The sequence below is a fragment of the Coenobita brevimanus genome, chromosome 41 (genome assembly GCF_032717465.1).
Source record: "Coenobita brevimanus isolate Jiangsu-jjx chromosome 41, ASM3271746v2, whole genome shotgun sequence".
Lineage (NCBI taxonomy): Eukaryota > Metazoa > Arthropoda > Malacostraca > Decapoda > Coenobitidae > Coenobita > Coenobita brevimanus.
The window spans coordinates 18428415-18455595 of NC_136994.1; the positions used below are offsets into that span (position 1 = coordinate 18428415).

Sequence of the window (27181 nt, forward strand, 5' to 3'; positions counted from 1 at the left end):
GCAGAAAACCAGATGCTCCAAACACAAATAATCAAGTTTTGACCGTAGATTATAAGTAGAATATGATGCACGTCACAAAGAAGTGTTATGAAAGCAGGTAGAGTCATTGTATTATCTTTTTAGCCACTAAGCTGCGTAAACTTCAAAAGGGCAAAAATCTAGGCCTAGTTAACGTGAAAAGAGTATAGTAAGGGAGAAAGAAATACCTGCAGTGAACCTTGAACAAAAATACTTTACACTATCTATCTCTATCTATTGCCAGACACCTTAATCCCATAAGGGGTGGCCACAAACAAATTGCCTCCATGTCACCCTGTCCCCCCACCATTTCATTGTCCTGCTCCCAGCTTACACCTCCCTCTCTCATATACCTCTCCACTCCATCATCTCATCCTTGGTTTTACACACACCTGAAAAATAGATACCCACACCTGGAGGAAAAATACCCACACCTGGAGGAAAAATACCCACACCTCTCAGGTCCTTTTTCCGACAGCTGTGCACTCGGTAATCCACTCATCCTGGGAATTAATTATGCAGAGGGGAAGAGAGGCGGAGAATTACAGCGCCGGTTAATGCCGCTGGGACGATAATTAAAAACGTCATGGTTTGATGAATTGCCGCCGCTTAGTTGCCAGTTAATGCAATCTTGAATGAGGTTTGTGTTTTTTTGCCATCAGCGGATTTTAAATGATTTCATCCGAGTCTGAATTTGAACGGGTGACTCTTCAGATTTTTTTTTGGTTTAGCTGATTTTTATGGCTTTGTTCTGTTGTGATTTAAAAAAAAACAGGTAAGTTAGTATAAAGTGATTTTATGTTTTATTTGTGTGTTTTTGGTGTTCATTCATGTTTTGGAGGATTTTTGTTCATCATTACTGTACTTGTTTGTCGGAATTACTTTGTTTTCGTATTTGTATTGTTTTAAATCTTGCCATCAGTCAGTTTTGTATTACTCCTCTTCTTGTCTTAATTAGTTACTCATTTTTATTTTCGTTTTCATTGTTTTTGTCTTGTATTTTTCATATTCGCTTGCTCTTTACCTGATTTAGAGAGTTTATGTGTATAGTATTTCATTCTGAGCTTGTTTTGTTGTTTTGTGTGTTTTTAAATTGATGTGATTTGTTCTGGTGCATTTGGTACACATACAGGACAGTTTGATTAGTTAGTGATTAGTTTTCAAGCATAGGTTTCTGTCTGTCTGTCTGTCTGTCTCTCTCTCTCTCTCTCTCTCTCTCTCTTCCCTGTTCATTTTTGCCCTATACAGTATTTTCTTTTCTCACTTATTCTTTCACCTCCCCTCACCTCCCTTCCCTTCCCTTCCCTTCCCTTCCCTCCCCTTCCCTTCCCTTCCCTTCCCTTCCCTCCCTTCCCTTCCCTTCCCTTCCCTCCCCTTGCATCCCATCCCTCGCATCCCATCCCTCTTATTGTCCTCTCTTTCCCTCCCTCCTCTCCTCATTTTCCTCGTCCTCTCCCCCATCAAGCCTGACGTCTCGTGGGATGTCACAAAAATTCACAGCATCCAATATTTTGTCATTATTGGGCTGATTCAGGGAGGGAAACACTGGAATTTAGGCGCTGAATACGACAATTATTCACCACGCCTGTTCATGTCTCTTTTCTGTTTTCCTCTTTTCCTTTCCTTTCCCTTGTATTATTTCCTTTCCTTTCTGTTTTTTCCTCTATTCCTTTCCGTTCCTTCCCTTCCCTTCCCTTCCCTTCCCTTATTCACCTCTTCCCTTATTCACCATGCCTATCCTTTTCTCTTCTCTTTTGCTTTCTTCTTTTGTTTTCTTTCCCTCGTATCATTTCCTTTCCATTTTTTTTTTCCCATACTGTATTGCTTTTCCTTCCTTTCTTTTCCATTCCCCCCTTCATTTCCCTTCCCTTTCCTCCTCTTCTTTTCTTTTCCCTCCCCTTTCCTCCTCTTCTTTTTCCCTCCCTTTCCTCCTCTTCCTTTCCCTTCGTTTTCTCTTCTTTTCCATTCCTTCCCTTCCCTTCCCTTCCCTTCCCTTCCCTTCCCATTTCTCCTCTTTCCTCCTCTCCTCTCTTCTACTAATATTTCTTTCCTCTCTTTTATTCATCCTCACTGATTGCAGAAAAAAATAAAAGCTAGAAAATAAAATCATTGCCGATATTTTGTCACTTGTACAAAATTGAGTACAGAAATAGTGGAATTGCTGTGTATAGTGTAGCAGTGATTTACTACATCTGTCGTCTCTTCTCTTTTCTCTTCTCTTCTTCCTCTCTCCTCTTCTCTTTTCTCTTCTTCCTCTCTCCTCTTCTCTTTTCTCTTCTTCCTCTCTCCTCTTCTCTTTTCTCTTCTTCCTCTCTCCTCTTCTCTTTTCTCTTCTTCCTCTCTCCTCTTCTCTTTTCTCTTCTTCCTCTCTCCTCTTCTCTTTTCTCTTCTTCCTCTCTCCTCTTCTCTTTTCTCTTCTTCCTTTCTCCTCTTCTCTTTTCTCTTCTTCCTCTCTCCTCTTCTCTTTTCTCTTCTTCCTCTCTCCTCATCTTTTTTCTTTCTCTCTTCTCCTCTCTCCTCATCTTTTTTCTTTCTTCTCCTCTCTTCTCATTTCTTCTCTCCTCTCCTCTGTTCTTTAAGTTCCTTTCTTATTCTTTTCTGTACTCTCCATTCTCTCCCTCTCCTCTCCTCTCCTCTCCTGTCCCCCCCCTCTCCCCTCCTCTCTTCTTTCCACTCCTCTCCTCTCCTCTCTTCCTCCTTTTCTCCCCTTTCATATTCTCCCTTCCAGTCTTGCATCACTTGTACAAAATCAAGGACAAAAACATCGTCATTGCAGTGCCTCTCTCCCTCTTTCTCTCTCCTCTCCTCTCCCCACCCCTCCCCTCTTCCTCCCCCTTTTCTCCCCTTTCATAATCTCCCTTCCAGTCTTTCATCACTATTGTACAAACTCGGGGGAAAAAACAGCACCATTACAGTCTCTCTCTCCTCTCCTCATCCTCCTTTTCTCCCCTTTCATAATCTCCCTTCCAGTCTTTCATCACTATTGTACAAACTCGTGCACAAAAAACATCGTCATTACAGTGTCCGAAGCAGCGGTGATTCAGCCGCGCCTCTCGCACTAAATGTCCATTGATTTTTGAAGTTGATTTGTCGGCCGTGTGATTTTAATTCCCAGAGTGCGTGAAATGGGTTTTATCGCGTCAGGTGGGAGAGATGGGTGGATCCCTTAAGTATGGTTCCTCTCTCTTTTTCTCTCTCTTTCTGTCTGTCTGTCTCTGTCTGTCTGTGTGTGTGTGTGTGTGTGTGTGTGTGTGTGTGTGTGTGTGTGTGTGTCTCTCTCTCTCTCTCTCTCTCTCTCTCTCTCTCTCTCTCACATATTGTACATCCAAATAAACATTTATGCACATACATTTCATAACTCTCTGTCTGTCTGTCTGTCTCTCTCTCTCTCTCTCTCTTTCATTTACATACATACTGTACATCCAAATAAACATATACACACATACATGCACATACTTTTCATAACTCTGTCTGTCTGTCTGTCTCTCTCTCTCTCTCTCTCTCTCTCTCTCTCTCTCTCTCTCTCTCATTTACATCCATCCATCCAAATAAATATATACACACATACATGCACATACATTTCTTAACTCCGTCTGTCTGTCTGTCTCTCTCTCTCTCTCTCTCTCTCTCTCTCTCTCTCTCTCTCTCTCTCTCTCACTCTCACTGACAGGTGAATCTCTTAAGTACGATTGTTTTCTTTCAATTTATGGTAGACATCGTTTCTCTCTCTCTCTCTCTCTCTCTCTAACAGGTGAATCTCATAAGTACGATTATTTTTTTTTTTCAGTTTATGGTATACATTGTGGAAGTGAATGGAGGTCGTTGAGGCTGAGTTGTATCTGACTAAAGGGGATCTGTTACTGCTATTTTCTGTCCGAGGGTGTCCAGGAGAGAGGAAAGTGTAGATGATGATGAGGAGAAGGAGGAGGAGGAGGAGGAGGAGGATGGGTGACGGTGATAGGAGAGGATGCGGGGGAGGAGGATTAGGAGGAAGAGGAGGACGGGTGATGATGATAGGAGAGGATGATGATGATGATGATGATGATGATGAAGAGTAGGATTAAGAGGAGGTGATGATGATGATGATGATGATGAGGAGGAGGAGGAGGAGGAGGAGGAGGAGAAGAAGGAGGAGGATGGGTAATGATGATGATAGAGACTGCCTGTAGGTCATTATGCCATACACCCGTTTTCTATTTGAATCTGTCGGCTGATTGCTTTTTGGAAAATCATGTTGTACTCACTGTTTTTTTTTTAATGCATTTGTGGTGATGATGATGATGATGATAAAGATGGATTTTGTGTAGTTTCCTTTTGCATAACAGTTGGGCATGAAAACTGTCTATCTTTCTATTGCCAGACACCTTGATCTTGTAAGAGGTGGCCACAAAGAAATCACCTCCATGTCACCCTGTCCCCTGCCATTACACTGCCCTCCCCCCAACTCACACCTCCCTCTCTCATATACCTCTCCACTCCATCCCTCCATATTGCCCTCTCCTCTGCCTTTACATTGCCCTTCACCCAGCTCACACCTCCCTCTATATACCTCCACACCATCCCTCCATGTACCTCCACACCATCCCACTATATACCTCCACACCATCCCTCTATGCACCTCCACACCATCCCTCCATGTACCTCCACACCATCCCTCCATATACCACCACACCATCCCTCCATATACCTCCACACCATCCCTCCATATACCTCCACACCATCCCACTATATACCTCCACACCATCCCCCTATATACCTCCACACCATCCCTCTATGCACCTCCACACCATCCCTCCATATACCTCCACACCATCCCTCCATATACCTCCACACCATCCCTCCATATACCTCCACACCATCCCTCCATGTACCTCCACACCATCCCTCCATATACCTCCACACCATCCCTCCATATACCTCCACACCATCCCTCTATGCACCTCCACACCATCCCTCCATACCTCCACACCATCCCTCCATATACCTCCACACCATCCCTCCATATACCTCCACACCATCCCTCTATGCACCTCCACACCATCCCTCTATGCACCTCCACACCATCCCTCCATATACCTCCATACCATCCCTCCATATACCACCACACCATCCCTCCATTACATGAAATCCTGCGTTAAAAATAGCCGTGCAATTGTCAACAGCGAGTCAACTGTTGCATGAATAAGAGTGACGCAGCGGCCAAATGAATTGTTGTTGCACTGTTTTGATCATAATTTTTGTTGTCGCTGAAATGTTTGTGTTGGGAATCGTGTGCGTGTGTTTTTAATTATAGTTTTGATGGAGCTGCTTCACTGTGTTCGATGGCCTTTGATGTTTTATGTGTGCGTAAGTCAGGCATTTTTTTTCAGTGAGTCAAAAGCTTATAGTGATGTGAATTACAGTATAGTTTATATTATTTTCATTCCTTTCTAAAGTCTTGAACATACTTGCACCTGTTGGCCCTGGTCACGTAATGTTGACTCTCCATGCTGCTCGATCTCTGGCAGTCTCAGTGTTGCAGTCCCTTAACTCTGAGGTCACACTCTATGACCTCATTGCAACTCTTTTTCAGCCTGCCTCTCACAACTCTACCCTCAACATTCACACCCCTCACCCTCCACACCCAGTTGTCATCATTCATTCTGTCCATGTGCCTAAACAATCTCAGTCTACCCCTTCTCATCACAAAGCTAATGCATTGAAGCCCCATCCTTCCTTATATAATGGTATTTTTGTGATATATGTTAAACAGTTCATCTTTCATCCATTAACTACTCACATTTTACTTTCATATTTTACTTTATATTCTATACTCTAGGTGGTTAGGCCATGTGGAGAAGATGGAGTGAGAGACTAACAAGGAGAGTTTATGCGAGTGAGGTGGAGGGGGGGAGATGGAGGGGGAGGCCAAGGATGAGATGGAGGGATGGAATTGAGAGGTATATGAGAGAGGGGGGTGTGAGCTGGATGCAGGGCAGTGAAATGGCAGCGGACAGGGCAACATGGAGGCGATTCGTTTGTGGTCACGCCTTACGGAATTAAGGTGTCTGGCAATAGATAGACAGATAGACTTTAGGTGAGAGTGGGATGGTGGTGTATGTGTAGCCAGACCTCAGTTCTGGAGGGAGTAGTGACAGAAAAATTCCTGGTATGATCCCTCTGTTGTGTTTGTCTGTAATCTAACTCTTGTCTCTTCTCTTTTAGGCATCAATCTGGGCAAGGACATCGATGACATTTACGAGGGCATCACTGTGGCGGGCATCACCTGCCAGCCGTACCGGGAGTCATACGTCAAGACCAAGCAAGTCACGTGTATGGTGGACAGTCCAGGCGTCAGCGATTACAAGGAGGGGACCATCGTTGTGAAGGTGAGGAAGTGATGAATGTTTGTTTTGAGGTAGTCAGAGAGAGAGAGAACTTACAGTAAATATATACCAGTAGTTATTTTGTTTGTGGCCACCCCAAACGGGATTGAGGCGTCTGGCAATAGATAGATAGATAGATAGTTATTTTATTAACCCTCTCAGTCCCAGTCAGCTGTCATGTCTTCCTCAATTTTTCTTCTGCTTATACCCTTCAGTCTTTTAAACGCAGTGTGTCCAGGCACCTCAGAATGAACAGAATCTTGAATTTGGGCTCTCTATTGTCTTGTGTGTGTGTGTGCGTGTGTGTCTGTGTGTGTGTGTGTTCTTCTTGCAGGGAACAGTTTGCCCACATCTAGCCCTTGGTTCCTTCTTTTCTGCATTTAAAAAAAAAATTCTGAATAGAGAGATTGGTTTAAGGTTTTTATTATAGTTGATGCTCATGCAATAGAATTATTATTAGCTCCGTATATATATATATAACAATAACTATTTTCTTTCTTTACTTTTCTTTCTCTGTAGGTGGAGCGAGAGTTCCGGGGAGAGTCGACCGAGAAATACAAGTTTGTGAACCCTGAGATCCTGGACCTGACACCCGGGTCCGGCCCTCGGTCTGGTGGTACGCTGCTGCACATCATCGGGAAACACATGAACGCTGGCAGTCGCATTGAGGCGTTTATCAGCGACCGGCCTTGCAAGATACAGAGGTGAGGGGGGTGGTTGTACAAAGGGAGGAATTTTGTGTGAGGGAGACAGGATTACAAAGGGAGGAATTTTGTGTGAGGGAGACAGGATTACAAAGGGAGGAATTTGGTGTGAGGGAGACAGGATTACAAAGGGAGGAATTTGGTGTGAGGGAGACAGGATTACAAAGGGAGGAAGGTGTGTTTTGTATGAGGGAGACAGGATTACAAAGGGAAAAGGTTTTGTTTTGTGTGAAGGAGACAGGATTACAAAGGGAGGAAGGTATGTTTTGTATGATTGACACAGGATTACAAAGGGAGAAAGGTGTGTTTTGTATGATTGACACAGGATTACAAAGGGAGGAAGGTGTGTTTTGTATGATTGACACAGGATTACAAAGGGAGAAAGGTGTGTTTTGACTGAGGGAGACAGGATTACAAAGGGAGAAAGGTGTTTTGTATGAGTCAGGATTACAAAGGGAGGAAGGTGTGTTTTGTATGATTGACACAGGATTACAAAGGGAGGAAGGTGTGTTTTGTATGAGGGAGACAGGATTACAAAGGGAGAATGATGTGTTTTGTATTAGGAACACAGGGTTGCAAAGGGAGGAAGTCATTACAGTACTTCACATGAATATAAAGGGAGAAATGTGTTTGTTTTGTATGAGGGGCGCGTTGTTATAAACGGAGAAATGTGTGTTTTGTATTTCACCGCTTGATGTGTAATATTTCTGACGGGAAAATGCTTGCGTATTTCCTTTAAGCCGAGGACATTGTTTCCTGTGTCATATTTATTTATTTATTTATTTTTTATTATTATTTTTAATGCAAGGAAGAAGGAACCAAAGGCCGCAGCCCACATGAAGTGAAACAATGATAATAGTGATGATAATGGTTGTAGTAAGTGTTATATAATAAACTATGCTTATGTTTGTGTGGGGTAGAATGGGATCGATGATGATGGTGATGGAGAAGATAATGGTGATGATGATGATAAACTGACAGTGATGATGATGATTGTTGATGATGATTGTGGAGATGATGATGATGCTGGAGATAATGATGATGATGATGAGTATGATGCAGATGATGATGATTGTGTGATGATTATGGAGATGATGATGATGATGCTGGAGATAATGACGATGATGATAATAAACTAACAATGGTGATGATTATGATGGTGGTGATGTGGAAGATGATGATTGTGTTGATGATGATGATGATGATAATAAACTAACAATGGTGATGATTATGATGGTGGTGATGTGGAAGATGATGATTGTGTTGATGATGATGATGATAAACTAATAGTGATGATGATAATGATGATGATGAGTGTGTCAATGATAATGATGATGATAATGATGATAAACTAACAATGATGGTGCAGGTGATGATGATTGTGTTGATGATAATGATGTTGATGCAGATGTTGATGATAATGGTAATACGCTAACAAAACCCCACGCTCCCCCCCACAGCACCAACGCCACAGTCGCCACGTGCATCACCTCATCAGCAGGCAGTCTGGCGGAAGGGAAGATCGCCATGAATTTTGACAATGGACGTCGCTTCTTGGAGGGCAAATATTTCACCTACGTAGAGGACCCAAAGATTACCTCGGTCAAGAGCGGGCGTGCGGGACAGACAGGCTTGGTGAGTGGTGGTTGTGTGGTGTTTGCGCTGTGTGGTGTGGGGTTTGTGGTGAATTTGTGGTGTGTGGTGTGGTGTGGTGATGTGTGGGTGTGATTGTGTGTAGTTGAGTGTGTGATATTTGGTGGATGCAAGAGTGCCTGTTTGGTGAATGGTAAATGTGTGGTGTTTGTGCTGTGTGGTGAGTGGTGAATGTGTGGTGTTTGTGCTGTGTGGTGAGTGGTGAATTTGTGGTGTTTGTGGTGAGTGGTGAATGTGTGGTTTTTGTGCTGTGTGGTGTTTGTGGTGTGTGGTGTGGTGTGGTGATGTGTGGGTGTGATTGTGTGTAGTTGAGTATGTGATATTTGGTGGAGGTTAAAGTGTTTGTTTGGTGAGTGTGAGTGTACAGTATGTGATCCTGCTTGGTTTTCCTGACAAACTAATTCTTATCCTCCCTTTTATCCATCTTGCACACTTTCTCTCATCTTTGTCACACTTTGTCATCCTCGTCACACTTTCATCTTTGTCACACTTTCTCTCATCTTTGTCACACTATCTCTCCTCTTTGTCACACCATCTTTCATCATTTTCATACTGTGTCTCATCTTTGTCACACTCATCATTTTCACACATTCTCTCACCTTTTTCACTCTTTCCTCTTTGTCACACTTTGTCATCTTTATCACACTTTCTCTCACCTTTGTCACACTTTCTCTCATCTCTCTCTCACTCTTTCTCTCATCTCTCTCACAGCGTAATGGGCCACGAGGCATCCCAGCAGGTGGCATCATCATCACCGTCGACGGCACGAATTTTGACGTCATCCGGGACCCCAAGATGTATGTCGTGTATAAGGAGAAGGAATATACCAGTGTGAGTATGAGGAATTTAATATTTTGACTAGTTGAATTACTGGTTGTTGTAGGAAATAAAAATCCCTCTTTATTTTTTTAGTGAGGAAGAGAGTTAAGGGCATGGTAATTTTAAAAAGCAGTCTGAAGAGGGTGATAGGCGTGAATGTAGGGGGAAGAGAAATTTAATCTATTGACTGACTGAATTACTGGTTGTTGTGGGAAAAAAATCTCCATCTTATTTTTTTTTGTGAGGAAGAGAGTTAGAGCATGGAAATTTAAAAAGCAGTCTGAAGAGGGTGATAGATGTGAATGTAGAGGGAAGAACACACAAAGACAGGCAAAGGATGATTTAGAGAGAGATCCTCATTTGAGACCTTCAAGAACAGGGGCTTATGTTTGGAAATGGCTCACGATTGCAACATACGGAGAAGTGCCAGTGAAAGAAGAGACCTAGTGTAGACGTGTTAGTATGAAGTATGGTTCCTAAAATTAAGAGAAACCTATTAAAATGGAAAGACCAAATTTGCCAGCATGAGGTATGGTCTGAAATTAAGCAGAAATGCATGATAGTATTGAAGGTAAGAGGAGAGATGTAACCTAACCAGATCAGAACTGGACTAACCCTCCCGTCCTGCCAACAGCCGTGCGAGGTGAAGAATGCCACACAGATGGAGTGTCGGTCGCCATCAATCGGGGTGCCCAGCGAGCGCATTGACCCGGAGGAAGGCTTGAGGCTGGATTACGGCTTCATCATGGACCACGTGTCATCCGTACGCAACCTCAACCGCGCCTCGAACTTCCCAGCCTTCCTTGTGTACCCCAACCCCATCTACCATCCATTCAACGACGCTAATGGGGTAAGCATTGTTGTTATTATTTATATCGTTCAACCCGTGGATTATCTACATGAACATGATGGAGTGCAGGCTGAAGTTACCCTTATCTTTCAGTCCACCATCCTGTCTTTGGGGGATAGGGAGGGTGTTGAGGGACATTTGTATAACTGGACTATATTTGTGCAGCCGCATTAAGGCATCCCTATCCAGCATCTTTAGTCATGTGTGAAAATATTAAAAATAAACCTGTAATAGAGAAAAAAATAACACTTCACTCATAGATCACTGGAAATAAACTACTCTTTTAAAAAATTCTCTCAGGTAAAGCAGTACAAGTCCGACTACCTAACCATCAATGGGCGCAACCTGGAACTTGCGTCGCAGGAGATTGACGTTGAGGTGGAGATTGGCGCTGAGTGCTGCAATGTAACCTCACTCTCACACTCCCAGCTCACCTGCCGACCCCCAAAGGAGCAGCCTGAACCCCTGGACGACGACCAGTACCCCAGGGTTGTGGTGAGTCAGTGTGGTATCTCTATTGCTAATTTTTACCGAAGATTTTGACATGTTTTTGTGGGTTTTGAGTTTTGTAGTGTTTTTCCTTTACCAGTTTCTGCTACAAAGGAAATATTAACCTCCATAGCTCAGGATGTATTGGCGTAATTAGAACTGAAGTGTTTAGCAGTAGCCTGAATAAAATTGAAAAAGGCATACCAAAAATGAAAAGGTTGTGATCTTAACCTTGACTTCTTGAGGATGTACAAAGGAAAGGAAAAGCAAAGAGGAGCAGAACTGAATCTTGCATATTCTCGGTTGAAAGGTGTAAGCCTGAATGAATTTTTCCTCAGTTCCTTATTGTCCCTTTGTCCTTCATTTCCTGTCCTGAAATTTTCCAGTTTCCATTCTGCGTGTATTTATCTTCCTTCTGATCTTCATCCCCTTTACCTTTGGCTGATTCTGAATTTCACCTCAACTTTTCTCCATTTGTTGGCCAGAAATTTTCCAGGTTTCTCCATACCCGTGTTTATCTTCCTTCCAGTCTGCCTCCCTGTACCTTTTGCTCATCCTGTATTAGTCCTCAGCTCCTCCATTTCACCCACAGGTCAAAGTAGGCAACAAACTGCGCTACGAGATTGGGTTCCTGAAATACGCCAGCACTACCGACGTCGGCACGCTGTCCAAACAGCTGATCATCGGGTTGTCGGTTGGTGCGGTGGTGCTCATCCTGATCCTGGTGGTTTGCCTCATTGTGTACCGGCAGAAGAGTAACCAGAACAGCCGTGTGTTGAGGAGTATGCAGGAACAGATGGATGTGTTGGAGCTGAGGGTGGCCGCTGAGTGCAAGGAAGGTGCGTTTCATGGGATCTATCGAGTGTTTTTTTGTTTAATTTATATCAATTCACTCTCATCTTAAGTGTCAGGACAAACTTGCCCAGCCCCAGGCTCTTACCCTCCTCATAGGATTGGATGATGGATAGATGGATGGATATATCAATTCGTTTATAAAGGCTTTAACGTGCTTGCCTTGGTCACCTAATGGCAGCTCTCCCTGCTGCTCGATCTCTTGCAGCCTTCATATTCAGTCCCTTATCTCTGAGTGTCCGAATTTAATAGTGTTATGCATAATATTCTCTCACCATCAGACAGTTACATTCAGTCAGGGGGAAAGATGCCGTATTTCATTGGTTAAAAATGTCTTTGTATGGAGTCACATGATGTCAGTTCTTGCCAGGAAAAAAGAAAAATATTAAAGATATCCTGAAACTGAAGAAAAATGTCCTGGATTATGGTAAGGATAGAGTGGAGGGGTATACGAGAGAGAGGGGTGTGAACTGGGGGGAGGGCAGTGCAGGGGCAGAGGGCAACACTTTGTTTGTGGCCACCCTTTCCTGGATTATGGTGTCTGGCTATAGATAGATAGATGCTAATTCTTAAACCTCAAACTGCCATGGTGCTTGTCATTGCAACTTCCAGCTACCACCACTGCTCATATCCCACACTAATCCCAACTCCTTGTGAAACTCCACACTGATCACAGCACCCTACTCCGACTCCACACTAATCCCAGCCCCTCGTTCCCACAGCATTTGCGGAGCTACAAACAGAGATGACGGACCTCACCAGCGACCTGATCGGTGGTGGCATCCCCTTCATGGAGTACCGCACCTATGCCATGAAGATCCTGTTCCCCAACCTCGAGGAGACCACTGTGCTGCAGATGGACAGGCCTGATCTGGTGGGCGGTTTTGTTAGTCTTTTATTTCTTCGTTTTTATTAATGTATTTGACTTGGTATACTGTTGATAAGTCTGCCATCATTGCCTCATTTTTGGATTCTACTTCACCTCATTGTTATGTGGTAAAAAGGTCATGAAATTGATAAGATTGATGATAAGGATGATATTCAATGTTTATATTTTATTGTAACCTTTGTATTTTCCTGTTTCTGTGTCTACTCAGCCCATTTATGTGGGACGTATAATTAGAGTGATAAGAATCTTGATAAATATGAAGGAAGGATGGAGTGGAGAGGTATGTGAGAGAAGGGAGTGTAAATATGATGGAGGAATGGAGTGGAGAGGGGAGTGTATGAAGGAGGGATGGGGTGGAGAGTTATATGAGGGAGGGAAGTGTAAATATGAAGGAAGGATGGAGTAGAGAGGCAAATGAGAAAAGGGAGTGTAAATATTTTGGAGGGATGGAGTGGAGTGGAGAGGTGTATGAGAGAGGGGAGTGTAAAAATGATGGAGGGATGGAGTGGAGAGGTATATGAGAAGGGGAGTGTAAATATGATGGAGGGATGGAGTAGAGAGGCAAATGAGAGAAGGGAGTGTAAATATTTTGGAGGGATGGAGTGGAGTGGAGAGGTGTATGAGAGAGGGGAGTGTAAAAATGATGGAGGGATGGAGTGGAGAGGTATATGAGAGAGGGGAGTGTAAATATGATGGAGGGATGGAGTGGAGAGGTATATGAGAGAGGGGAGTGGGAGTTGGGGGGAGGGCAATGTAATGGCTGGGGACAGGGCAACATGGAGGCGATTTTTGGTAACCACTCTTTATGGGATTAAGGTGTTTGGCTATAGATTGATACAGAAAGAGGTAAATATGATATAACCATGAAGTGACCAGAGTAATATATTTTTAAACCTGCTATTAATCTCTTCACACAGGTGCGAAAGGAGAAGGGTCTGAAGATGTTTGGCCAGCTGATTATGAACAAGACATTCCTGCTTCTCTTCATCCGAACACTGGAGAGCAACAGATACTTCTCCATGAGGGACAGGTGGGCTTAGGCTCGGCATTTGTTGATTGTGTGGCGTTTGGCTGTAGGTAGATAGATAGATGAATACATAGATAGATAGATATAGATGCTTGCCAGGTTACTCTTATCATCATTTCACTGTAGGTGGTTTGTTTTTACATGATAGATCAATTGATAGATATAGATGCTCTCTAGATTACTCCATTATTTCACCATAGTATTTCTTTTTGTTAATCTGAGGCAACTGGATCATTCACTCAACTTGAATACTAAGTTGTGGATGCATTAATTATGATAAACCTTCTTTATTGATGCTGGAATGTGTGTCCTTGGAAAATAGTGAAATCTCTGCTCAAATATAAGTCCATTTAGCCATCAGCTGAGTGAAAGGGGTTAACAGTCATTATCAGGGTACAATAAACACAACTTAGCTACTTTTATTTCACCTCCCATTGGGTTTTGCATTTGTCTCCTTGGTTACTAGTCAAATCAGTGCTCCAGTCTGACTACATTTAGCCATCAGCTGAGTGGATGGGGTTAAGGATCTTTGTCAGGGTAGAAACACACCTTAGCTACTCATCCGTTTCACCTTCCATTCATTTTTGCATTTGTTCATGTAGTATCATCTCACCATAATTATTTTTTTCCACTTCCTGTTTTTTCCCTCCATTGATATATCTTGGTGTCGTCCTCTTTCCCTCGCCCAGAGTAAACGTGGCGGCGCTGATCATGGTGGCGCTACAGGGTAAGATGGAGTATTGCTCAGACATTCTCAAGACTCTGTTGGCCGAGCTTATAGAGAAGTGTATCGAGGGGAAAATCCATCCTAAACTGCTCTTCAGAAGGTGAGTGTTGAAGCTCCCTGTCTGTGTGTGTGTTTGTCATGCCGTCTGTATATAAACATTAAGACTCTTTCTGTTTGTTGTTCATTATTTTATTTAGCATTTCTGCTGTCATGCTTAATGTATGCTTGTTATTCAGTATGTAGCTTGGTACTGGAGTGGGGTGCCTTTGTGCAGTAACACTGATATGTCTGGGAGAATGTCCCGCAAGTCCCTATCCCCTGAAAGGAAGTGGGTAGACCTCAGGAAAAGGTCATCATTGTCCTGCAGTCCACTGGGTTCATGTTTAGATGAGCCTGGGGCCACGACAACCAACCCCAGACTGTTCTGAATTTGAACCTGGTGAACCACAGGCTGAAGCTGCCCTTCTGGTGTCCACCATTCTCTTTTGGGGTATAAAGTGTTGAGGGATGTTTGAATATTCCCGATTATTGAGTTGCTTCCACAAGAAAGTGTTTCAATCCAGCAACACATTTGTGCTGCAGAGGAGCCTGACCTAGCTGTAAAATGTGACCCATGTCTCTCATAACACATTCTCTTCAACAGAACGGAGAGCGTGGCCGAGAAAATGCTGTCCTCGTGGTTCACATTCCTGCTGTACAAGTTCCTGAAGGAGTGCGCTGGTGAGCCGCTGTACATGCTGTTCCGCGCCATCAAGCAGCAGGTGGACAAGGGGCCCGTTGATGCCGTCACATCCGAGGCGCGGTATTCGTTGTCAGAAGAAAAACTCATCAGGCAGAGCATAGACTTCAAGGAAATGGTGCGTACCAAGTTTTGCATGTGTGTTTGTGTGTCTGTCTGTGTGGATATGTTGTTTGTATTCTCCAAAATTGATTCTGAATTGTCTCTGATTAATCCTATTGCCTCTTTAGTCCTAATGTATGAGTCAAGTTCATCATGAATAAAGTTGGAAAATTTTCCCTGAACTGGAGGAATTAAGCTCTATTTCACTACAGTGTTTTCAAATTATAACAGTAAGATATATGGTATGCTGTTCCTGTAAATCATAAGATGATTACACGTCAATCCTCTCTCCAACTTTCAGACGGTGTACGTAAAGATGTGCAACCTGTACATGAGTGACGAGGAGGGTGGTGAGACTCCAGTGAAGGTGCTGGACTGTGACACCATATCCCAGGTGAAGGAGAAGAGCCTGGACGCCATCTACCGCTCCTTCCCGTACTCACAGCGCCCTCGCAGGGAAGACCTCGACCTGGAGTGGAGGACGGGAACTTCGGGTTAGTTTTGCCGCCGTTTACCTGGCGCTTCTTTATCGTACGTTGATCTTGTGGCCCCAGGCTCATACGAAGTTGGTGGACTGAGGGATGAAGTTGTCTCTGTGGTCTACAATACCTTTTTTAGAGGATAGGGAGGGAGTAGAGAGAGGTCTGTACAACTGCTGTCCGTTTATACACATTTTCTTCATTGAAGGCGTCCCTTTCCGGCACACTGTTCCTCAGAGCTTGCCGTTGATAATTTTCCTGCTTTTGTACTTTAATGTTCCTATGTCTGGATCTCCCTCATTCCATCTTCATCCATCCATGATCCAATCCTATGTTGCCCCGCGAGGAGTATAGGTGCCCGGGGCTAGGCAAGTTGGTCCTGACATTTAAGATGAGAGTGACCAGCCTCACTCATCCCTGAGTAGCATTACATGAGCAATAAACCCTAACCATCCCTTGGATATAAACCTGCACAGGCTCAATCCGCTACTGTACAGTATTTGGGAAAGAGAGTTAAGGTGATTATTGAGGGTGGGGATGATTTTGATGATGTTGATGGTATTGATGATGATATGGGTTGATTTTGATGATGACGATGACGACATTGCTCTCCCCAGGCCGCCTCATCCTTTACGACGAGGACACCACCACCCGGCCAGAGGGAGGGTGGAAGAAGCTGAACACTCTGGCCCACTACAACGTACCGGACCAGGCCCAGCTCACCCTCATCCCCAAACAGTCGTCCATCTACAACTACATGTCAATCGTGTCCGACAAATCCGACAAGAGCCACCACCACCACAAATACGAGACCCTAAACATGAATAAGTATACGTCCGCCAGTCCTCCCCTGTCCCGAGCCACGTCCCCCCTAAACCACGACAACGAGGCGGGGGTCAAGGTAGGAGCAAAGGTAAACAAGCGAGCGGCGCCAGAGGGCAGGTTACGGCACTTACTCCACCCGCCGGTTCTGTTTTCCTCTAACGTTTTTTTAGGTTTAAGAGTGTTTTTCTGTTTTTGCATCTCTCCTAACCAGATTTATTGCTACACACATGATGAAAGAAAATCAACTAATTCCATGCTTGCAACCAGATTAATTTAGTGCCACACGGATGGTGAAATAAAATCAATCAATGTTGTACACACTTCCTATGTGTCAAGTGGGTTGGTGGAGGATTAGTGCCCCTCCCTGTAAAACAAATAACTCAAAGTCCTTGGCCACCCCGTGTGGGATTATGGCATCTGGCAATGAATGAATGAATGTTGTACTTCCTCTTAATGAATACCAGATTAATATATTGCTACACAGATGGCAAAATGAAAATCATATTAAGTCAGATGATGCCTTGGTTCCATTAAAAGAATCCTTATGTTAAAATGAGCCGTAGTGCAGCTGATGTTTGATATTTTTGATGGACTGAAAGCTAAAAATCTGCCAAAATCATCTAATTCTTTCCCAGCGCTTGCCGAAAACTCATGGGAAAAAGATATCCGAGATGTATAATAAAATTTGTTCTAATGTGAGACTCTGTGTTTGGACTTTGAGTGCATGGATTTATGATTGAATATTTTTGTGTCAGAAGACGGTGATCATGTGGCCAGTTATCAAGTTCGTAGCCACTTTCACACTTATGGTAGGGTGTTCCAAGGTTGATGTTAGCCACCCATCAGCTGTGTTCAGAATAATGATTGTTTTATGAGGACAATAGTAAAAAGAGAAAAAAGAAAAAAGAAAGAAAGAAAAAAAAATCATTTGTTTGGTTAAGAGAGATGCAAGTGTGTTGTTTTGTGTTGTGTTTGTTTTGTGTTTATCTTTAGTTTTGTACCTGCTTCGTTTTGATTTATTTTTATTTTATGGATGTTTGAGAGTTTTGCGGATTGAGGAAAGTGCCACTGAACATCTTAGAAATACTTTTAAAAATCTGGGGAGAAGAATTAGCTGCTGCCTTGTCTTAAGTTGCATATACACACAGTTTGCAAAGAGATATCCAGGTTGATGTTTCCCTTTGCATTATGAAACAAATTATTTTTTCATATATTTCCCTTTATAAAAATGAAATACTGACTCAGAAAAAAGAGGCAAAATTTTTCTGTCATTCATTCATTCATCATCCAATCCTGTGTTAAAATTTTCTTGGTAAATTTTAAAGATGATACCATAACCACTCTCGTGAATCAGGTAATGTATTTTATTCTCATTAACTCCAACGATTTTGTTAATTGCGGAGGAACCAGTTGTTGTGATAGGTTAAAACTGTCTCTTTTAATCACATCACGCTCGGAGCTAAAGGAAGTAATCGGAAAGTAACAGGAATGATTTTAAAAAGTCCCTTAATTGAGCCTTGTTATATTGCACTTTTCTCCGTGTGTGTGTGTGTTTGTGTGTGTGTGTGTGTGTGTGTGTGTGTGTGTGTGTGTGTGTGTGTGTGTGTGTGTGTGTGTGTGTGTGTGTCTTATTTAAAGTTTATTTTTTAATGCATAATTCTTTTGATATTCTACCCTGTCTTTTCTCATTTTCATTTGCTCAGTTTTTTCTGTGATATTATTAGTTTGTGTGTTTATTTGTACTTATTTATTTACCTGTCTAACTTGCCTCCCTGCTTCTTTCGTCCACACACACAAACACTAGGTAGTTCTTTCACGTCACACTGCCCGCCACCATTCCTCGACCAATCACAACACAACTGCGTAAACATTGCTCTTGTAATTCACTAACTCAGCGCTGTTAATCCTGCCTGTGTGTTGATGTCTTTTAAAAATTTGAATCTTCCTGCCTTCTGTTTTATTCAGTTGAAGGGAGACGTATAGTGAAGGGAGTTAAAAGCACTATTATTATTACCATCATCATCATCATCATCATCACTGTCATCATCTATCTATCTCTCTATCTGTCAGTCTATTGCCAGACGCCTTAATCCCGTAAGGAGTGGCCACAAACAAATCGCCTCCATGTCGCCCTGTCCCCTGCCATTTCACTGCCCTGTTCCCAGCTTACACCCCCTCACATACACCTCTCCACTCCATCCCTGCATCTCATCCTTGGCCTCCCCCTAACTCACATACACTCTCCTCATCAGTTTCTCACTCTCCATCCTCGTCGTCTTTTCCCACTGAGATGGGGTGAGGTGTGGGAGAACCATCAAGAACATACATCATCATCATCATTATCATCATCATCATCGTCATCATCATCATCATCCGGACCTCCTTTCTCACCTTAGGGCAGGGTGAGGAGTAGCAACGTTCAGACAACCCAAGTTTGCCCAGTCCAATGGGCCACACTTCCATTCACTCACCATTCAAGCCCTGGGAATCCTGGCTCTATCATCATATTGTATCTTATTGCTTATCCAGGCTCCAACATGCCTCCATGCATCATCCTTGGTCACCTAAGGGCGGCTCTCCATGTTGCTTGATCTCTGGCAGCATCCCTATTCAGTTCCTTGTCCCTGAGGTCACACATTATGACCTCATCTTGGGTCACATTCAGTCTGCCTCTCGCAACCCTAACCCTGACCTTCGTGCTTCTCACCATCCACACCCAGTTGTCATCCTCCATCCTCTCCATGTGCCCAAACCATTTCAGTCTGCCCGTCCTCATCACAAACTGCACAGAATTCATCCAGTTTCCATCCACCCTCCATTAATTCCTTCACGCATACATTTCCCATTAAGCTGAATAAAATCGTATGGTGGTGGCAAGAGTACGTTTAGAGAGGCATCATCAGAGCAACTAGATTTTACTTCTTGTCATTTTGCATCAAGAATCTGTGTTGATCTTTCCTGTTAATTACAAGTAAGTGGTGTAATAACTTGTACTAAAATTTTGTGGTTAAAATATCCATATCCCTCTACTTAATTACCCTCAGATTCATCATTATCGTCATCATAATCATCATCCTAACCTTATTACCCCCTCATATATAACAGTAATTAGTGTCAGAGCTAAATAAATGACCAGCGTATGTAATTTCTAGATTTGATTACCTGTAAGCAAAAGGTTTGGAAGTTCGGAAACCATCGTCATCACCATCATCATCGTCATTGTCATTGTCATCATCATCATTGTCATCATCATTATTGTTGTTATCATCATCATCATCATGGTCATTGTCATTGTCATCATCGTCGTCATCATGATCATGATCATGATCATCATCATCATCATCATCAAATCCTAACATACAGATTCAGAATAAGGGAAAAATATTAATGTAGGAGAAATTTCACAGTCACTTGCGACCCTAATAATAACAATAGGAAGTTCATAAACCATCATCATCATCATTATCATCATCATCAAATCCTAACATACAGATTCAGAATAAGGGAAGAATATCAAGTAGGAGAAATTTCAGAGTCACTTGCCACCCTAATAATAACATCACCATCCCATCATCATCATTATCATCACATACAGATTCAGAATAAGGGAAGAAAATTAAAGTTAGGGATTTCACAGTCACCCTCGTAACAACAATAGGCAACCAGTGACAAGACCAAATATTAATTCAAGTGTAAAGGTTTTCTCCCAGTCCTTCACTCGGGGAATGCAGCGGTAAGAGAGTCTGTGCCAGTCTGTGCCGTTCTGAACACTCTGTGCCGCGTCTTAGTTCACCTGCACCGGGAACAATGTGTGATATGTGCTGTTGCTGCCTTGTTAATGCTTTTGGTGATGTGGAAGGACTTTATTTAGGCTGACAATAAACACCATGATTCGTTTTAAGAAGAAACTCTGTGCTCTGTAAATTGACACTTTGAGGAGTAGATGCATCCATGAGTTTGTGTTATGAGCCTGGACACTACACTAAGGTTTAACATGTTTCATTAAAAGCCTTCTTGAGTAACCCTGTCATTGCTGTTGCTGTTGTTGAGTAACCCAGTTCTGTCCGGCCAAAACCCATCCAGAATTATAGTGTTGTACTTTCACTTGAAAGAAATCCAGCAACCAGGAAGTGTATCTGTGCTTGCTTCGTCATCTAACACACTTGTCAGAGCCAGCAGTTACAAGAACACCTTCTCTACAAGTATAAACACAGCATGAACGTGTAGTCACAAGTTGGCTGTTGGTTGCGTCAAGTTCATTACATTGCCAGCATTAACAGACAGTCACGGTATTTAACTCAGAGGGCGTGGCAGGCAACAGTATCCTAAGCATTGTTCCTGAGGGTGGGTGGACCTGTGGCCATGTGTGGGAATGCAGTATTGATAATGTAGTGTTGCACAAACCCATGATATGACTGGCATTTTCCACTTAGCTGTAGAATGTCATAGTCAGCAGTATAATCAGAACTGAACATTTTGCTCACTCTGCCTTTCACCGCATTTTTTGGACGACATTGTAGTTGCATGTGCAGTTGCAGCCTCGGAGACACAGTAGCTGATGCACCCTAAGTTGTTGCTTCACCACACAGCTGCTCTGCTTCCCAGTAACCTGCTCTCAGGGAAGCTCGCATCAGATAGGGGCATAACTTAAGGCTAGAAGGAATTTTGGTTTTTATGAGGTGCACTGCAGAAACCTGAAATTGTTAATGATGGAAAGAAAACTAATTACTTTCATTGCTACTGCTTTGTTGATTGCCCAAAATACTGACACATTATAACACTAACTAATTATTAATATTAACCATAAATTCCATAGAGTCTAACGTCATTGCTCTGTGTAAATTTTAATATTCTAACGTCAAGTAATGACAAGAAACATCACCGAAATAAGCCAACTATTCGCACGCTAACCACCAACACCAGACCAGACACACCTCATAAATTCTACTTTAGTGACATTTATATTTTACGAGAAATTAGGATTTATTTCACTTTACGCCAGTGCCGTTGATATTAACTTCTTCCCTAGACCACTTCAACCCCTCAAACACTTCCACACCCACATATTTCCTTGTAAAGAGCCGGTACCTCAAAGCCGGCATAAATCAAGGTGTTAAGTCCCTATTATTTCCTTTAATTAATGGTAGAGTGTTTGCTGAGGAAACTAAAATTAACCCATGTTTTTATAATTTGCTGTTTTTCCATCCCCACCTCCCCACATCACAGTATTCCCCAGATTTTTCACTCCCCACCTTCCTACACCATGATATTTCTCCTGATTTTCCCTCCCCACCTCCCTGCATGATGATATTTCTCAGATTTTTCCATTCCCTCCCCTCCCTACATCACAGTAATTTCCATATTTTCCCTCCCCACCTCCCAACATTACAATATTCTCCAGATTTTCCCTCCCCACCCCCCTACATCATGATATTCCCCCAATTTTTCCCCCTGTACCCTTTTTCCCCTTCAGAATTAAAATTTTACACTTTAACAATAGCCCCCAGTCACCCTCTCATTTTCCCTTTTGAAATTTACCGCCTCTCTCTAATGCCTGGTGTGGTTGGAACACTTTAAATCCTTTTCATGTATTTTAAAGATTCCATTTCCAAATTTCCCTCTAGAGTTTTAGCGGCCATCATTTTCCCGTTGTAACACTCCTTTGCATATGATCGAGTGTGGTTTGAAATTTTGTAATATTTTTCAGTCCTGGAGAGTTTTTCCTTTTGCAGTGTCCCCCCTCCTTCTCTCAATAAAATAAATAAAGAAACTCGAGCATGGTTTGTAGTAAGGTTAGTGGTTTTTAGTAAGGTTAAGGGAACTAGCCATGCCTCCTGCCATAAGCCCTTGTTATAAGTCATTAATTCTTGTGTTTAGAAGTATGATGTTATTGATTGATTGTTTGTGTACAGTCAGTTGCGGAAAAAATCACCTGCAGTTCCATTGTAGCAAGTGAAGGTGATTTGCAAGCTTAATTTAAATCACCAAGTCTATGAATAAACTTGTGAAATAGAACACGTCCTGAGCTTATAACAAGGATTGCCTGTTTCTTAAAATTCCACTTCTTGCAGCTTTCTTCTAGGTCGTTAAAGTTGCAGTTATAGCCTTTTTCCAGCCACATCTTTTATCAATTTTCAGCCGGACTTTTTTATCAGTAGCCATTTGTATCTTTAATGCCACATCTCTCTCTTACCAGCAGTTTATTTATGGCTTTTTGTGAGTCGGCAGGAGTGGGTGTCCAGATCTCTTTCTCCTTAACTTGGCCCAGCTTCTCATCCTTTGCAGGTTATTCTGCATAGCTCAGTGGTATGAAAGGACAGACTGTGCATCCTTTCCAATAGCACTTCTTTGTGACTAGGACCATATTCTAGTATTCATCTGCTGTTACAACTTGGCATTCAAGATGGAGAGATGGCAGTTTGGGGCCAAGTTAGAGTAAGAAGAGCATAGCAGATATTCGCACATACATTTTCTAACGCAACTCCCTCCCGACCCCAATCCAGGTTTGGCACTTAGTTCGTCAGCAGGAGTCCGAACACCGCGAGGGTGAACGCACAAACAAGATGGTGTCGGAGATCTACCTAACACGACTCCTCTCCACGAAACTCACGCTTCAGAAATTCGTGGACGACCTATTCGAGACCATCTTCAGCACGGCCCACCGCGGGTCTGCCCTGCCACTAGCCATCAAGTATATGTTTGATTTCTTGGATGACCAGGCACTGCAGCATGGGATTACAGACCCAGAGGTGAGGGGGATTTATTTATTTATTTATTTATTTTATATATACACTTTCTATAGCTTTTGTTCTGTCTTTCATGCTCTTTGTTTTTCTATCTCTATTTTTTTTTTTATATATATACACTTTCTATAGCTTTTTCTCTCTTTCACACTCATTATTTCTTTCTCTGTTTTTTTCTGTCATTGGTCATCATGTATGTGATTGATTTCATTGTGGAATTACACTGATGCAGAGGTGAGGAGGAGCTTTTTCTTTTATGTACACTTTTTATAACTTTTGTTCTTTCTTTCACGCTCTGTTTATTTCAATCTCAATTTTCTCTGTCACTGGTCATCATGTATGTGTTTGTAATTGCTTCATTGTGGCATTACAGTGAGGGATTTGTTATTATTTTTTTTACACCCTCTATAAAAAAAAAGGTACAAGAAAAGTCCATTTATGAAACCCTGGTCTCTCTCTCACCGCAGGTTGTTCACACGTGGAAGAGCAACAGCCTACCTCTGCGCTTCTGGGTCAACCTCATCAAGAACCCCAACTTCGTCTTTGATATCCACAAGTCCAACATCGTGGACGCGTGTCTGTCCGTCGTGGCACAGACCTTCATGGACTCCTGTTCCACCTCAGACCACAGATTAGGTAAGGAGTCGTGTGGTCTGGGGATAGTGTCTTCTTTTACCTTAATTTAAACCAGGTGTCCGTCCTTCTACAGCTTATTTTATGTACCTCAGTGACTGGTGTGAGGATACTGCACTCCTTTCACCTTAACTTGGCTCAGATTTTTGTCCATTTGCAGCTTATGTACCTCAGTGGCAGGATGTGTACTGCAGCTCTGTATGCATCAGCCAGAAAATATGTTGGGGTAGTATGTGAGGGAGGGGAGAGTGAGTTGGGGGGAGGGCAGTCAAATGGTGGGTGACAGAGCGACGTGGAGGCATTTTGTCTGCGGCCACCCTGTGCGGGATTAGGGCATTGGGCTATAGATAGATAGATAGATAGTCTTTTGCACCGAAGGACATTAGGATAAATGTAGATGTAACGACCATATGTAACTTCACTTTTCTCTCTGCAGTGCTACTTAAAGTAACTCCATCTCTTCCCTAACCCAGGTAAAGATTCGCCAAGCTCGAAACTTCTATACGCTAAGGACATCCCGATATACAAGGAGTGGGTCGAGCGCTACTATGCAGACATCAAGATCATGCAGCCCATCTCAGACCAGGATATGAACGCTATGCTGGCTGAGGAGTCGAGGGTGAGTGGGGGGGGTGGTGGGAGGATGGTTTGGAGTGGTGGGGGTGGAGGGAGGATGGTTTGAAGTGGTGGGAGTGGAGGGAGGATGGTTTGAAGTGGCAGAGTTAGTGATGAGTGGTGGTTGAAAAGCTTTGAGTGGCTAAGGACTACAGTGTGTGTGTGTGTGTGTGTGTGTGTGTGTTTGTGTGTGTGTGTGTGTGTGTGTGTGTGTGTTTGTGTGTGTGTGTGTGTATGTGTGTGTGTGTGTGTAGAGAGAGAGAAATAGAGTACAGTCCATACGAACCTACTGTCTCTTCCCAGATGCACACAACGGAATTCAACAGCTTGGCGGCGTTGGCAGAACTGTACAGCTACGCATTCAAATACTCCGACCAGCTGACCTTGACGCTGGAGGAGGACGAATTCTCCACCAAGAACCGTCTGGCGTATCGACTCGAGCAGGTGCATTCGATTATGACCACAGACCAGGTTCGTAACAAGTCTCTTAAGTTCTGATTCCGTATTTATAAACGTCTTAAGTTCTGTTTCTCTATTTATAAACGTCGTAACTTCTGTTTCTGTATTTATAAACCCTTCTGGGCTTACGTTCCCAGTTTCTGTATTTACGAGTATAAACCCTCATAAGTCATGTTTACAAGTGCTTCTGTGGGCATTTAAGCTCTGTTCTTGTATTTATAAACTGTTCTAAGTTGTGTTTACGAGAGCTTCTGTGGGCATTGCTTTCGTTATTGTTCTCACCTTATACTGTTCTTGTTTTCACTTTATACTGTTGTTATACTTCTTATACTGTTCTTATATTGTTCTCTCATTCATGTACTGTTCTATTCATGTGTTTAAAATTGCTGAATCAGAAGAAAGTTTCATTATATATTAGTAAATCCTCAGTAAGTTAAACAGAAATTCCCTCTTATTTTCATATAGTAAAGTGTCTCTAAATTAAATGGATATTGCCTGTTAGAGTTTTATTGTTAGGTATAAAACTTACTGGGTAATTTCTCCCAACTTACAGTACTGTTATGGAGATGTGTTTATTGTTAAAATTGGTTCACATGTTTTGTAAAGGTGAGAAGGGCAACAGTAATTGGTGATGGTGATGATGATAAATGATGATGATGATGATGAAGATGGTAAATGATGTTGATGATGATGGTGATGATAAATAATGATGGTGATGATGATGATGATGGTGATTATAAATGATGATAATGTTTCCAGGACTGACAGGAGGCCCCCCCGGACCCCCGCCCCGGCCCTGAAGCCCACCACCAGGCCCCGTCACAGCCGCCTCAGCAGTCGCAGCAGCAGTCTCAGCGAGGCCAGGGCCAGTACTCCCCCCCAGGGCCCTATGGAGGGTCGCCCCCGCACCACGTCTACCCCGGGGCGGGTCCGTACGGGGTATCTCCGCCGCAGAGCGCAGTTTACGATGGACAGCTGGAGACCATGTTTACCTACCGGGGCCAGGGGGGCGGACCGGGGCAGGTGCAAGGTCCGGGGCAGGGCCAGGTGCAAGGTCTGGGTCCGGGGCAAGGTGAGGGAGGCGTTGACGGCAGTGTGTACGGGCTGTATGGGGTGCCGCAGCATGCCAGACTCTCCCCCGGGGCCTACGCGTCGGCACAGTTCCCCCCCGGTCGCCCGCCGCCCCAAGTCTATGAATTTGAGTACGAAGAGCCCCGCTTCACCTGAGGCCGCCCCGCCCCGCCCTCTCTCTGCTCAATGTGGGTTGCTGTGTAGTGCCGCCCCGGGGTAACACCCACTCCCCGTCCCACCCCACCCACAGCCCCACCAAAGCCCCACCCAACCCACCCAGTGACTGTACTCTGTTCAGTTTAACTTGGCCAAAAATGGACATCTGTTTATCATGGGTTTTGAGTTGGTGCAAGAGATTAACAAGACATACTCAGTGGCTATACTCTGTTCATTACAACGTGGCCAAAAATGACATCTTTCCATCTTGAGTGCCGAGCTTTTAACAAGATTAGTATGAGGATATGAAGCAGTGCAAAGGAGAGGAGGGAGAAGCATAGTATTGCCCTATTCCGCCATCAGGCTAGTGGATGTAAGCTGAGAAGCGATGAATATTTTGCCAACTTGTGGTAAAAGATCCGTTGTTTTTTTTCTGCAATTGAACTACAGGAAATAAACTAAAATAAAAAACTAAAAATCATAAGTCATCCAAGATAAGGGGAAAGGACTTTTGCATGAAATCTGAAAAGTTAAACTGAAATAACTGCTTGCCATTGAAAAAAATCTGCCAAGTTGCTGTGAAGGAATTAGTTGCACTTAAGCCCCAGAAAGGTTGGGAAGCAGGGTGAGTTTGTGAGTGCATTCGAGTGCGTTGTGGGGCCTGTGTTGAGTGTGGGTGTGTGTGTGTGGGGGTGTGGGGACGCATTGTAACCCCCCGGCACAACCGTGACTCTGCCAACCCTGTGAAAATAGAATCCCCGGCTTTTTCCATCAAATTAAGGGTCGTTTTCTGAGTAGCCCTTGGAAATTTCTTAGTGTCTTTCCCGTTTTGATTTATTCTGCGTATTCCACCTCGGTATCCTTCTGTATGTTATTGATGCAAACTATGTCAATATTGGAACGGTGTAAGTAGCATATGGGAGAATGTTAAGGTGTCATATGCAGAGTTAATCACTAGGAAGAAGG

The 27181-nt window shown here is 43.2% G+C and overlaps 1 protein-coding gene across 1 annotated transcript in view; it reads left to right on the forward strand.

Moving 5' to 3' along the window:
- PlexA (plexin A) overlaps nt 1–25811 on the forward strand; it is a 186802-nt gene extending 160991 nt beyond the window's left edge. Inside the window, exons 11-28 of the mRNA XM_080270618.1 lie at nt 6223–6386; nt 6903–7087; nt 8548–8722; nt 9452–9571; nt 10194–10409; nt 10710–10904; nt 11491–11737; nt 12473–12624; nt 13557–13669; nt 14356–14493; nt 15037–15250; nt 15536–15728; nt 16331–16626; nt 23042–23287; nt 23749–23917; nt 24388–24533; nt 24833–25000; nt 25748–25811. Coding sequence (XP_080126744.1) covers nt 6223–6386; nt 6903–7087; nt 8548–8722; nt 9452–9571; nt 10194–10409; nt 10710–10904; nt 11491–11737; nt 12473–12624; nt 13557–13669; nt 14356–14493; nt 15037–15250; nt 15536–15728; nt 16331–16626; nt 23042–23287; nt 23749–23917; nt 24388–24533; nt 24833–25000; nt 25748–25753 — 3143 coding nt within the window. The 3' untranslated portion in view covers nt 25754–25811. The remainder of the gene's footprint in view (nt 1–6222; nt 6387–6902; nt 7088–8547; nt 8723–9451; nt 9572–10193; nt 10410–10709; nt 10905–11490; nt 11738–12472; nt 12625–13556; nt 13670–14355; nt 14494–15036; nt 15251–15535; nt 15729–16330; nt 16627–23041; nt 23288–23748; nt 23918–24387; nt 24534–24832; nt 25001–25747) is intronic.
- The last annotated feature ends 1370 nt before the right edge of the window (nt 25812–27181 follow it).